Source organism: Phalacrocorax aristotelis, chromosome 6 (assembly GCF_949628215.1).
Source record: "Phalacrocorax aristotelis chromosome 6, bGulAri2.1, whole genome shotgun sequence".
Taxonomy (NCBI): domain Eukaryota; kingdom Metazoa; phylum Chordata; class Aves; order Suliformes; family Phalacrocoracidae; genus Phalacrocorax; species Phalacrocorax aristotelis.
In genome coordinates, this window is record NC_134281.1 from 35,656,212 (window position 1) to 35,670,659 (window position 14,448).

The 14,448-nt window shown below is 40.1% G+C and overlaps 1 protein-coding gene across 1 annotated transcript; it reads left to right on the forward strand.

Annotated features, from left to right (window-relative positions):
• The first annotated feature begins 4,665 nt into the window (after positions 1 to 4,665).
• RGS13 (regulator of G protein signaling 13) lies at positions 4,666 to 13,357 on the forward strand. The gene is given in 6 exon segments (XM_075095508.1): positions 4,666 to 4,730; positions 7,761 to 7,840; positions 10,626 to 10,677; positions 10,679 to 10,749; positions 10,752 to 10,789; positions 13,148 to 13,357. Coding segments are annotated over 6 exon segments (516 nt in total).
• Positions 13,358 to 14,448: the final 1,091 nt, after the last annotated feature.

Sequence of the window (14,448 nt, forward strand, 5' to 3'; positions counted from 1 at the left end):
GCACAATTTCAGTGAAGTAAAACACAGCTTCATTTCACTACAGCTGATCAGTAGAGATGCAAGACAATTTCAAAGCAAACAGCCTCTATCAGTGGTGCATCAGAGTCTAACTGAACTTTTTCTGATAGAAACCACAACCACTGCTTGCCTATGGTATGTATAAGAAAGGAGTTGGGCACTAACAAGAGCAGCACAGACACAGCCAAAAGGTATTAAGAGCTTCTACAGTAAAAGAAAACAATTAAGCAAAAAAAAAACAGGTCAAGGAATCTGGAAAGTTATCCCTACAAATGCAACTGCTAAATGAAACTCTAACCAAGGGAAACAATCCAAGAAGAGTTTCTGTAAGTATGAGGTTTTGTACTTTGAAATATTTACAGAGAAAGTATAGCATAGGCAGGGAAACACCTTTTTTTCTCGTGGCATGTGAAGTTGTCTCAGAATAGCAAAGGCATTCATTTTACAAATGTTTCTGACATATAAACAACTTCATCCCTGTTTGTATAATGCTGTTGGTACAAACTAAGGCAATTAATTAGAACTTTTGCATAGCAGTTTCTCTCTGAGGGCTCTGCTGAAACCTATGCTGTGTCCAAAAACTGTGACATTAGGTAGTTTACAGATCCACTAGCATGGCATAAGGGTGCTGGAAAATCAAAATGTATGTTGTAGTTTGAAAGACAAAAAGATCTTGTTCATTGATCTTCCAAAGCAGTTTTCCTGATATTTTTCCTATATAAAATACAGTAACAGTTAAACAGTCATTTCCAGATCAGTACTGTTCATATCTTTTACAGACATGAATAACTTCAGGACTTAAATTAATTTATTATCAGACAAGAAAGTCCTTCTCTGAAAGTTGTCGTAACCACGTGACTTTCTTTTTGATTGCAAGACCTGCAGGAAGCACGGATCCTACAATGCTAAAGAATTTGTGGCCCTGCTGCAATAAAACATTATGATGAGCAAACAGAAAGGATCCTTCATGTCATTTATATGTATCAGGTGAAAACGGCTCCCATGATCCAAGTCTAGTTAGCTGAATACTGCAAAGCTATATTAAGTAGTTAAGATGTAGATGGGCTACCACTTACAATAGAAGATAGGACACTAATATAAGGTAAAGTCAGAGGCTGCACTTGTGAAGATTAGCCAATTCAGAATGGACACAAATTGCTCAAGGGCATGTTGTAGCTTTTTTGTGCTATTCCTGTCTTGTTTTAGGACTAAGACTATTGCCAGCAGATACAAGCAACATTAGTCTAATGAAGCATAAACTCTGCTTCAGTGGAAAGAAAACATTCCAAAGAAACACTGAAAAAGATAAAATCAGCACGCTCTGTTCCTTGGTCTATTAGGAAGTGTTTCTAATCTAAAAAGAGAGAACCACAAAGCCCTGGATGTATACCTGGTAAATGTGTATACTCAACAAGCCCTGGGGAACAATATCTTCTTAAAGCCTCTAACTCAAATTAAAATGGTTCCTCAGAACAATAACATTTCCTCATAAAAATGTGACTTCATGCAGCAATGATCTGCAGAAAAAAAAAGTACCTATTGACACTTTGAATTTAGAAGGAAGTAGCTGAACTAGATTACTTAATATTGCTTCAGCTAATATTTCTTGAGCATTTCTATGTAGTAGGCAACCTACATAAGCTTCTTCAGGTTTCAAAAAAGCCACAAAGGTGGTATTTTTGACACTGTCTCCCACAGCATTCTCCTAGAGAAGCTGGCTGCTCATGGCTTGGACAAGTGCACTCTGTGCTGGGTTGAAAACTGGCTGGACGGCCGAGCCCAGAGAGTGGTGGTGAGTGGAGTCAAATCCAGCTGGCGGCCAGTCACGAGTGGTGTTCCCCAGGGCTCGGTGTTGGGGCCAGTCCTGTTCAATATCTTCACTGATGATCTGGATGAGGGGGCTGAGTGCACCCTCAGTAAGTTTGCAGATGACACCAAGCTGGGTGGAAATGTCAATCTGCTGGAGGGCAGGAAGGCTCTGCAGAGTGACCTGGATAAGCTGGGTCGTTGGGCCAGAGCCAACAGTATGAGATTCAACAAGGCCAAGTGCCGGGTCCTGCACTTGGGTCACAACAACCCCATGCAATGCTGCAGACTTGGGGAGGAGTGGCTGGAGAGCTGCCTGGAGGAAAAGGATGTGATGGTGTTGGTTCACAGCCGGCTGAACATGAGCCAGCAGTGTGCCCAGGCGGCCAAGAAGGCCAATGGCATCCTGGCTTGTATCAGGAATAGTGTGGCCAGCAGGAGCAGGTGCCCCTGTACTTGGCACTGGTGAGGCTACACCTCAAGTACTGTGTTCACTTTTGGGCCCCTCACTACAAGGACACTGAGGTGCTGGAGCGTGTCCAGAGAAGGTCAACAAAGCTGCTGAAAGGTCTAGAGAACAAGTCTTATGAGGAGCGGCTGAGGGAGCTGGGGTTGTTTAGTCTGGAGAAAAGGAGGCTGAGGGGAGACCTTATTGCTCTCTACAACTACCTGAAAGGAGGTTGTAGCGAGGCAGGGGTCGGACTCTTCTCCCTAGTAACAAGTGATAGGATGAGAGGAAATGGCCTCAAGCTGCACCAGGGGAAATTTAGGTTGAATATTAGGAAAAACTTCTTCACTGAAAGGGTTGTCAGGCATTGGAACAGGCTACCCAGGGAGGTGGTAGAGTCTCCATCCCTGGAGGTGTTTAAAAGCAGGGTAGACGTGGTGCTTGAGGATATGGTTTAGTGGTGGACTTGGCAGTGATAGGTTAGTGGTTGGACTCGATGATCTTAAGGGTCTTTTCCAACCTTAATGATTCTGATTCTTTGATTCTATTCTATGAATAGAAGACTAACAATTGCAGCATGAAAACACCCAGAATAGAGGCCATTGGGTAAAATAGTCTAAAATAAGGTGATAAGTTATAACCATATGCCAGAATTTAAATGCATAACTTCATCTTAAATATGGAATATTGTGTAGTTTTAAAAGGTTACTTTCAGGCAAATGGTGAGATGAATAAATACTAGTGAAATGAATAGGCAAGTGTAGCGTAAGTCATACAGAGACCAGGCAGAGGGCGTAGTTCAGAGAATTCCACAGAAGTAGGAAACAGGCAATGGTGACAGGCAATCCTACAGAGCTGTGGGGAGCCTGGGCAGCAGGATTTGCAATATAGCAGTCGGGCAGAGTTATGACATTTCAATATCCTGTAGGAAATCTACTCGGAAGGAACCTTGTACAATGCAAAATTGGATATAGATGTCAGGGAAACAAGGAAAGTATGACTAAAGGTAAATGCAGTCATTCCACAGGTTCAGAATGCTGGGAAGTACAGCCTTGTTCTATGTTCTGGTCCCCGCTACACAAAAAAGATGTGGACAGGCTGGAAGGGGTCCAGAGAAGGGCCACCAAGATGGTCAAAGGACTGGGAAGCCTGCCATACGAGGATAGGCCAGGAGAACTGGGTTTGTTCAGCCTTGAGAAAAGGAGGCTCAGAGGGGATCTCATCACCGTGTACCAGTACTTAAGGGGTAGCTACAAAGAAGACGGAGACTTGCTTTTTACACGGAGTCCCATGGAGCGGACAAGGGGGAATGGACACAAGTTGCTCTTGGGGAGATTCTGATTGGACATGAGAGGGAAGTTTTTCACAGTGAGGACAGTCAACAGTTGGAATTATCTCCCCAGGGAAGTAGTTGACTCGGCCACATCGGACACTTTCAAGACTCTGCTGGACAGGGTGCTGGGCCATCTTGTCTAGACTGCGCTCTTCCTAGAAAGGTTGGACTAGATGATCCCTGAGGTCCCTTCCAACCTGAGATTCGGTGATTCTGTGTGTTTTATTGTACGTTTCAGTCTGAAGAAAACTGGCTGTAGGAGGAGTATGTCCCAGTCAAACCCAAACCTGAAAAAAACTGAGTTTAAATAAATAACGTATAAGACTATTGTTTTGATTTCAGGCAGTTATATACAAACTTACCCATTGTTCCATGTAAACTTTGCAAGGAATTTGGCATCTTTTGAAAGCCAAAGGACAAGAAATAAACAAACTTCAGGTCATAAGATTTTTTGTTTTCATTTAGGGTTTTTTTGGGGGTGAAGGGGGTGGGTGAGGTTGTTTTTCAGATAGACATGTTCTTGACTGCCTCTTTCCTAAAAAAGTTACTTGCTTTCTTATGGATGTAATTTCTATACAAAAGCAAGCTTAATACCAATTTTTGTTGACTTTGAGATGTTTGCTGGACAAAATCAATTTTGATCTCAGACACTTAACTTACTCAGCATTGTCTAGTTTACACTGAGCTCTGATCCTTGATCCAGGTCACCCTGAACATTCAGGGAAAGATTTCTGGTTTCCTTTTGGCTTGGGTCAGGCTCAAACTTGTAATCTCTTTTCACAGTTGGAGAAACAAAGAGGGAGAATTATTAACACTTCTATTTTTACCTATAGAGATACCTATTGGACTGCTTGATTTTTCTTTTTAATAATTTTAAGTTCTTGCATCTTACAAAAGTATATCTTATTCTAATGCTTCAGCCATAACTCAAAGATAAAGATTAGATGCATAAAATAAGAATACCACTGCTATATGGAGACTGAATTATAAGTGGAATTTAAGACAGCCAAAACTGAGCACAGCAGGTTTAAAACTCACATATTTTTCCATGTTTAGGAGAATGAGTCCAAACACTTGCTGGCTTTGCAAGATATTCAGAACAGAAGAAAACGGGATCAGTTCTAAGGAAGTAACAATATGATTCCTATGTTCTGCAGTGCATGCAACTATCCGAGTAGGAGACAAAAATCTCAAATTCATAGTTGAAGTTTTCTTTGCAAGCTTAAGATCATGCAAAAGAGTGCAACATCTTCACAACTGCCCTGGCTGACCACCTTCATATAGCCAGTTCCTTTACAGTACATGAAGCGTAAACTGGCTTTTCTCTACTGGAAAGAGGGTATATCCCAGTGAGAACTTTTTATATTAAAAAGGCCTATGAAGAATCTATAAACCCAATATTTTTGATTAATCCTTTAAAAGAATGCAGACTGTTGACAAAGATTGAATACACACGTGGTGGATAAGAGAGATGGCTAAGCGCCTCCTGCAAGTCCTCAGCTGCCACCAACCTCAGCGAAGGTCAACCATAGCTAAAACTTTGGTTCGCATGTCACGTTGGGGTGGTGAAATACTTCCACCCAGCATGCCTGACAACTGGTATCAGATCATATGCAGTATTGATTTATTGATTAAAGAAGAACGCGTCCTTCACAGCACTACTGATGTGTGTCTGATGGCTCCTGAAACTGCCATTTAGGTGAGGTTAAGCAGCAGAAATCCAGACAGCATTTCCAAAAGAGCCTCCAGGAGGAGGACTCCTCTCCCGCACAGCAGTGGCCAGGGAAGCCCCTCACACTGGAGAGTACAATAAGTGAACAACAGTTCCCACAAGACACCACAACAGCATTTTCCAATTTAAACTCTGGAGCCCCAGCTGTAAAGCCTTAGTTATTTTTGGAGAATATTAAAATTTTTTTCAGTCTGATATACATTCTTCATCAAACTCAATCATGTTGCAAATCAGAATGGCACTGAGTTTACTGTCAGCACAGCAGCTGTGAAAGTGGCATTAATACAGAATCACAGAATGGTAGGGGTTGGAAGGGACCTCTGGAGATCATCTCATCCCACCCCCCTGCTTGAGCAGGCACACCTAGAGCAGGGGGCACAGGAACATGACCAAGTAGGTTTTTAATGTCTCCAGGGAAGGAGACTCCACAGCCTCCCTGGGCAGCCTGTGCCACTGCTCTGTCACCCCCCCAGTAAAGAAGTTACTTTTCATGCTTAAGTTCCTGTGTTCCAGCTTGTGCCCATTGCCCCTTGGCCTGTTGTTGGGACATAAGGGAACTAATAAAAGGTTAACACCACCTCAGCTGTAAGGGACTTCTGTCTCTTTCCTGATGTTCACAATGCAGTATGACATATTATTACTGTATCATAATGATTACATCACTGTCATTACAGATACTAATAACCCATGTTCACATTTCCCTTACTACCTTTCATATTTTCCTGATTTTAATAGGAAAGTAAAAAGGTAAAAAGGTTTTCTTCTGTGTCAGCTGCCCCATCAGGCAGGATTTTTTCTGCTTCACAGATTAATGCTAAAGACAAATAATCAGAAATGGAAATAAGATGGCCCTACTGATGAAGCTCTGTGAGACAGACTGTCTCAGTGAGACAGATTGTCACTCATTCAATATACAGGTGCCATTGCTGACAGAGGTGAAAAATTATCTGTGTCAGTAACAGTGAATATGACTCAGAAGCAGCTCGTGAGGCAAAAAATAGCATTCAAAGTACTAGAGATTCTCACTCCGCATAACAACACACTTCATGAGTTTATACAGAGAGGAGGCCAGTAGCTCATGAGAAGGGGGAGGGGGAAAATAAAAATCTGTTATTGGCAAGAGTTATTAGAGAGTTATTGACACCACAATTTGACAGTTCTAAGGTTTCTATTACTACGTATTTCTCTGATCAAGTCAGACTGATCAGGAAAGCCAGACAAAAAGAAAAAGTAAAAATCAATAAGCCACAGCATGTACTCTTTCAGTGAAAGAGAGAATTATATCAAGCTAAAAATAAACAGGTAATCACCAATTAAAAAGCTACAAAGCTACTAATGACTGTTGTGCAACAGAAATCTATGAAGCGTCACGCAGCACTCCTACCAAAGCCAATTTTACTTCTAATTTAAATAAAGTTCTGTGATACTAAGCAGCATTGACAAAAAAACCCTGTAGCTCATGTGAAAACAAAATACTCAATGAGAAGGGATTGCCTCCAAAGCTTGGCTGGTGCATAACTGAAAGCAACCAGTGGAATACCCAGTGTTTTCTTCTACTAATATAAGCATAAGCATTTTTTCCAAGTTACCAGCATTGATGTCCTATAACTGCAATGCTTAAGAATCAGTTGGTGTAAATAGAGCTACATGCACTTAAATGGAGTTATTGGCCCTCAAATATTTGGTTTTCCTTAAATTGTTTAGTCTCTCACCTCACTACTGCCATACTTTTTCCCAGAATCAGGCAGGAGATTCCTGCAAGTTTATGAGAGTATTGCTTAAGAAGAACAAACACGAAAGAAAGCAATCTGATTTTAGTCACCTCCGAGAACTGCCTAGATTAGTAATAATGTGTCATACTGCATTGTGAACAACTGGAGAGAGACAGAAGTCCCTTGCAGCTGAGGTTGTATTAACCCTTCATTATTTACCTTATGTTCAGAGCTCATATTTAGCTCTCAGCTGATACGTCAACTTAGATGTTAAAGGCCTTTAAATATTTCAATAAGATCTTGAGCCCTTAAGGGCTTTGCTACTAAATATAAACATCAACATTTCATAAACTATATTACGATTCCTGTCCCAAAGAAGTTGCTATCTAGAAAGTACTTTCCTTGTGCTTCTCCTAAGCACCATTTAAATAAGTGAATGCCATTTCTGAAGGAATTATGTGGTAGCACCTTGAGATGGAACTGTATTTGTTAGAGCAAGTACAGGCTTGTACTTGCTTGACATTGACAAGTGAAGCAATATTTGTTTTAGCATGGTAAGGATAAGATCTAGGACACAGAAAAACTTTTTTAAATGTAAACTTCATACAGTTCTTATTTAAATTAGAGGACAGATTTTCAATAATGAATTTAATTTTTTTTATACTTTGAACCACAGCTAATCTGACTATAATCTCTCCTTTTTTTCTAAAGGGTGTCTCTGGAGGAAGTACTACAGTGGTCCCAGTCTTTTGAAAAGCTGATAACAAGTAAATATAAATAATTGTATGTTTGTATCTCAGATGGATTACTGAAAAAAGTACCCACAAAGCAAAATCAATAACTCATGCAGTATAATGCATGCTGTCTTACATGCAACTAATGAAAAACTACTTTGAATCATAGAATCATAGAACGTCCTGAGTTGGAAGAGACCCACAAGGATCATCAAGTCCAACTCCTGTCCCTGCACAGGACAGCCCCAAAATTGACACCGTGTCTCTGAGGGTGTTGTCCAAGTGTTTCTTGAATATCATAAGGCTTAGTGCCATGACTGCCTCCCTGGGGAGCCTGTTCCAGTGCTCCACCACCCTCTGGCTGAAGAACCTTTTCCTAATATCCAACCTAAACCTCCCCTGGCACATCTTTCCGCCATTCCCTTGGGTCCTATCGTTGGTCACCAGAGAGCAGAGATCAGCGCCTGCCCCTCCTCCTCCCCTTGTGAGGAAGCTGCAGACTGTGATGAGGTCTGCCCTCGGTCTCCTCTTCTCCAGGCTGAACAAACCAAGGGATTTCAGCCACTCCTCACACAGTTCCTCCTCTAAACCCCTCACCAACTTCATGGCCCTCCTCTGGACAATCTCTATCAGCTTTATATCCTTAATACACTCTGGCACCCAAAACTGCACACAGTACTCAAGGTGAGGCTGCGCCAGCGCAAAGCAGAGCGGGACAATCCCCTCCCTCAACCAGCTGCAATGCAGGGCTTGATGCACCCCAGGACATGACTGGCCCTCTTGGCTGCCAGGGCACACTGTTGGCTCATGTTCAACTTGCCGTTGACCAGAACCCCCTGGTCCCTCTCTGCAGAGCTGCTCTGTGGCCTCTCGTTCCTCAGTCTGTATGTACATCCAGGGCTGCTGTGCCCCAGGTACAAAATCCGGCACTTGCCCTTGTTAAATTTCATACAGTTGGTGATTGCCCAGCTCTCCAGTCTGACCAGATCTCTCTCCTCTTGAGAGTGTCAACAGCTCCTCCCAATTTTGTGTTGCCAACAAACTCAATATTCCTTCCAGTGTGACATGCTTAGCATGTATCACACTGAAAATAAATGAGCACGCTGTAAATGCTTTCCCAAACTTGCCATTTCTGCAGGCATGTGTAATTCTTTTAAAGGCATGTAATAAGAGCAGGTTTATCTGCCATATCCCCACTTAGAGCACTATAGAGCCATACATATTAGAAGAAAGTGAAAGAGAAGTGGATGTGGGAAATCCTGTGCATGGCAAAGCCACCATCGCTAATGGTGTATCTGTACAGTGTAATACCATGGAAGGAAACTCAGACCCTCATCTCATGTGTGGGAAAATCTATAGCTGCAGTAGCAAATCTGAACTTTCCCACTCCAGCATACCCCTGCCTCATTCAGGGCTCAAAGTTCATCCACATTTCTCATATTGCTGGCAGTCTGGCACATCACTTCTGGATTACTTTTTTAAAAATATCAATGAGAAAGTAATTTACAGAGTCATTGCACTGCAGAGACCTCAAAATAATTCCTAAAGACTGGTATTATTTTCAAACTACAGACAGACTACAAAAAGCAAGAAGACTAACAGACAGAATTTGTAACAACTATAAAGAAAAAGATTTTGCCATTACATTCTTTAACAGCAAGTAATCTAGTATGTTACAGTTTGCAGGGAAAGTAGAGGGAGAAAGTGCACAACAGAAAACATTTAAAATACAAAATTATAGCACAGGCAGCAGTCATGCATGTGATCACCTTACTGCCAGATGACAGGCAGTGCTCAATATCTTCAGAAATACAAAAGCCCAGAGTGCTGCACCGACAGGAAACCCTGCTTTAAATAAAATGCTTGTAGCTTCCAGCAGTACTCAGATGCTACCCTTCTTAAAACACTTCATTCACCAAACTTAGATGGCACTATTTGTTGGTTTTTAATTCATTTAAATGCTTAATGACCTCAGAAAATGAAAAGATGTATTCACACAAAAAGCCAGAAACTCTAAAGCCAATGGATGTGCAGCTCTTTATGAAAGGTAGGCAAAGTATTTGCTTACATAAGGTTTCACTCTGAAAGTACATCTTACAGCTGCAAGCACCATTCCTGCTCAAGTGCTAGGACCAAGTGAAGTGTCACAAATGTTCTCCTGGCTAGAGGCATTTTAGCAGCTCTATCACACAACCCTGTACAAAGTAAGTCTAATAACATGACAAAGGCAGCCTCAGGAATTTAATCTTTGACAAGATCTCACTGATTGCTGCTGTCAAAATTCATTGCCAGGTGTTCCAAAGACACCCTCAGGTGCTTAACCACTTATTTGCTGAACAGAGTATTCTTTTAACTGATTTACTTCACTCAATTACAGCAGCAAGAAAAAAGTTATTTCCTTGTTTTGCTAATTGCTTTTTCTCCCAATTCTTACACCAAGAAAAAGTCATCTTTTTTTTACTCATATCATGATTATTTGTTAATTCTTTGATATCTTCTGTACAAAACTAGAACTGGAGTTCAAAAATACCTGTCAGTCTTTGAATGTTTGATAGTGTTCACAGAAACCAGGCAGACCAAATTTCTTGGTGCTCTGTCCCTACACAGTGAAATGCCACTGAGGTTAAAGGGAGCTCTGCACATGCAGGAAAATGCAGTGTTGAAGCAACTCTGGGGTGAGTTAATGTGTTTAATTCCCCACTTTAACATAAGCTAATAAGAATATTTATAGGAGTACAATCAAGAATTATGCTGCCTTGTAAACATCCCTATTGCCTTCAAAGGACTGTAAAAGTAATGCATGTATATGTGGTATATACATTTAACTTTTGAAATATTTCAGATGGGCCTATGATCTACAAGACCTACTTGAAGACAGAGCAAAGTGATAAAAACAGAATTCTGGCTTGCTTGCAAAGCTTATAAGAAGATCACATCACAGAGGAAGAGGACTTCCATGGCGAGAAAGTTTTTACAAGTTACATTCAACGTGAGGCTCCCAACGAGGTGACATAAAATAAATAACATAAGCTATTTCCTGTAATAGAAATGCCTGATGTGTAATGTAGCTGACAAAAAGCAACAATAAATGCCTAGCACCTCATGTATTAATGGGATTAAAACTGTTGCTATTCATCTTCCCCAAAGTCTTTTGCACACAAAATTTTAATACTTACCTTCACATCTTGTTTATAGGCAAATCTTGCAGCTATATCCGCCAAGGGTACAAGCAGAAGGCACAACTAAATTAAGAACCAAGTTCTTGGATTTGTTCTAGTCTTTTTAGTGTCTCGTCCCGGGGCCACTGATATCACTTCAACAGATTTTGGATAATGCCATTGGCACCTGTATATATTACTCTCGTCTTTGCAACAGTAAATTCAAAAGAACAAAGTAAAAACTCTACCCAGTGCTGTTCCCTTTGTAAAATGGGCTACAAGAAAGGTTCTAAGACAGATTGATTATTTTCTGCTTCCAGCAGCACAAGATTTAGGGAAAAGAGCAAATTTGTATCTGAATTGTTTGAGTGACTTTTTTCTTTTTTTCCTGACAAGTAGCTATACAAAAAAGGAGAGTTATTCGTGCTCTGTGACCTTTAACTATCCCTGCTTATTACTCTCCTTGCAAAACTAAGCTAATACTGGCTTCAACTGCCGCTGCCTCTGGCAGACTGAATAACTGAAAAATCAGGCTAGATTACTTTCTGGTTTATGCATAACAATAAAACTGTTATAAAGTCTCAAAAGGCAGCCTCCCTGTTGATACTGAAGGGCAAGCCAAAACCAACTCAGCTGGATTCCCAAATATTGGCCAAGAGCAGTTGTTGTTTTAAATGACTAAACCACTCCCACTAATTCAAAACTTGATGAAATTTGAAAGTTCCCTGTGTTGGTTTTAAATGCCAATTGGAAAGACAATGCATTTTTCTTTCTATTTACTTTATTTTTAGCATGTGCAGCTATAGGAAACTCAGCAAGACATCTGCATTTCTAAAAGAGAAATGTCAGTATTGCCAACCACAAATTCATTAATCAACAGTAAGGGCTTAAATCAGGACAGTTAAAAATAAGCTGTGTATTTTTTTTTCTCTAAAATACTATGTGTTTGAATCTTGCTATTGGCTGTCTGGTTTCTAGGTCTTCAGGACACGCTGATTTCAGGTTTTCTTGATATGATATTCACTATTAACACAAGAACTAAGTACCACTCTAAACCGGTAGATGCTCGTGAGAATTTTAAACACAGTTTACATTCAAATTGCAGCAGCATTTAAAAAGATGCAACTCGAACGACTCCTCTGGCGGAGCAAAATCCCAACCCATGAAAGACATCAGCACTAAATTCACTTCTTTATAGCTCTCCTCTCAACACTAGGAGACAGTGAAGCTGGGAAAAAAGCAATATAATTCATCATGAGCTATTATTAGATTAGATTAGATTAGATTATGCAAAATTACCATTTTATCTGGTATATTGTCCTATCACTAAACATTTTTACACATATACAGAGCTTCAACTTACCTGCTACAAACCCTGGATTGCAGCAGAAGAGCTCTAGGAATCAAAACTTTTCCTAAACAAGGTTGATATATGGCCTCAGTTTTATCTTATCTCAGATATCACAATAATTTTAGCAACTGCTTTTCACTGGTACTGTATGCCTCCAGCCATTTGGACTTTTTAGAAACCAGAAGTCAGGCTGCTTCTTCAGGGATCTAATTCTAGCTCCAGGAACAATTCTTAGCAAAAGAAAGGGGGGTTGGTTGTCAGCACCTTTCAGCTACTCTGTCTGCTGCAGCCACTTTATGCAAACCATGTCCTCAGGAATTCTTACTCTGCCTAAATCATACATGTGTTCTTACTCTTTCTAGAAGCAGCAAGCAAATCCAACCTATACCGCTTCACGTCCCTAAGGTTTGAAGTCTTGGGCCTGTATTCTACATGTGGGCTCAGCAGTAGTGACTATACCACTGCTCTTGAGCTACACTGATCACAACAGTCAGGATTAAACTGGCTTTTCCATTAAGGATGTGGGACACACTGGGAAATTCAGATACCTCCTAGTCTTCCAGGCTTCTTGTCCTCAAGGGAGAAAGCTCCCCATCCAGCCACTAACATACCTCTTACTAAATCAAACACCAAAAGACGATCAAATTACCCAACTAATAAGGGAAGGTTTTCTGGCATTATAAGGAGAAATCCACTCTGCTAGAATCAATGATTTTGGTTAGGTGCTGATTTTAGACTAGACGATATATAAAAAGGTATAAAAGGCATTTGGTACAGGTCCCCTAAACTCAATCTTCCTTACCCTTCCTTTGCATATATTCAATGATACTTTAGTAATGTTGTTTTCTATTTCAGATTAACATTGACAGTCCTGCAAGGAAAGTAATTATAAGGAATATTCAAGAGCCAACACAGTCCTGTTTTGAAGAAGCACAGAGAATAATTTACATGCACATGGAAAGAAATTCCTATCCACGATTTCTTGAATCAAAGTTTTATCAAAAACTCAAACACAGCCTTCAAACTAATGGCAATAATTCAATGGTAAATGGAAGAGAAATGTAAAAAATTTAGAGAGGTTTCTTCTCATATGCAAGTGTTTAAGATTTAAAGTAGGCAGGAAAAATCAGGCATTAGACAAATATTATTACTAATGTGCTAAACTGTGCTGTTGATGTTAGAACCGATGAGGCACTATCTTACCCCCTTCCCTTTCTTTTCCCATGGAAGAGTTCTGTTTATATTTTCCTCTCCACTCAGTAAAACCCTAAAAACTAGTGAAAACTGGGTATAAAAAAGTTTTGGCCAAAAATGATAGCCTAAGTTTCTAGTCTTTTATTGACATTTGACAACTCCAATAGCATAATTTCAGTATTCTTGTTTTAAGATATCTGAAATAAAATGGTTTTGCTGCTAGGAAACAAGTGTTTATTTGGCTATACATAACAGCAGCAAAAAAATATCTGCATTGCTTCATTTACTTTTTTGTTTTATTCTTATATTCTTTCAAAGTAAAAGATAAACTGTGAAGTACAGTTGTTTGCTTAATCTTGAGCTATGAATTGTGGGATTCATATGGTGTAGAGTTGATTTTATGCTGAATTGTGTTGTAGAACATATGGTATAAAGGTACTTGGTCTACTGTATAGTATAATACTCCCAGTGTTTCTTGAACTTATCTCCAGTGATAAAGCTCATTAGTATTTTGTCTTTTTCCCCTGGGCACAGACACACAAATATATTGCTTTCCCTTCAGGCACCCTAATTATTAGATACAAACAGACCTGACATTTGAATATCATACTATAAGACAAACAGGTGCCTCTCTCATACATAAACTGTAAAAGAAAACTTCCTGATCATTGATCAAGTATTGAAGGACTCTGGTTTACATTCAAATGTAAATTCATAATATGATGTCTGGCTTTGTATGAAGTTATATTGGTAAATTGTAACTGTGCATGTGTGCTCTAGTGCCAACACATGAACTACAGCATAAGTGACTAGGTTGTAACTTATCTTCAATTATCTAAGGCTCCACAAATCCTTTTTATCCATCATTTTTATGAAATTCTCAAGCTAGAACTTATGTACATGCCTAAAGGAGACTACCAAGAAGTCTGGGCATAATCTACACTAGCACAGAATGCTTTAGG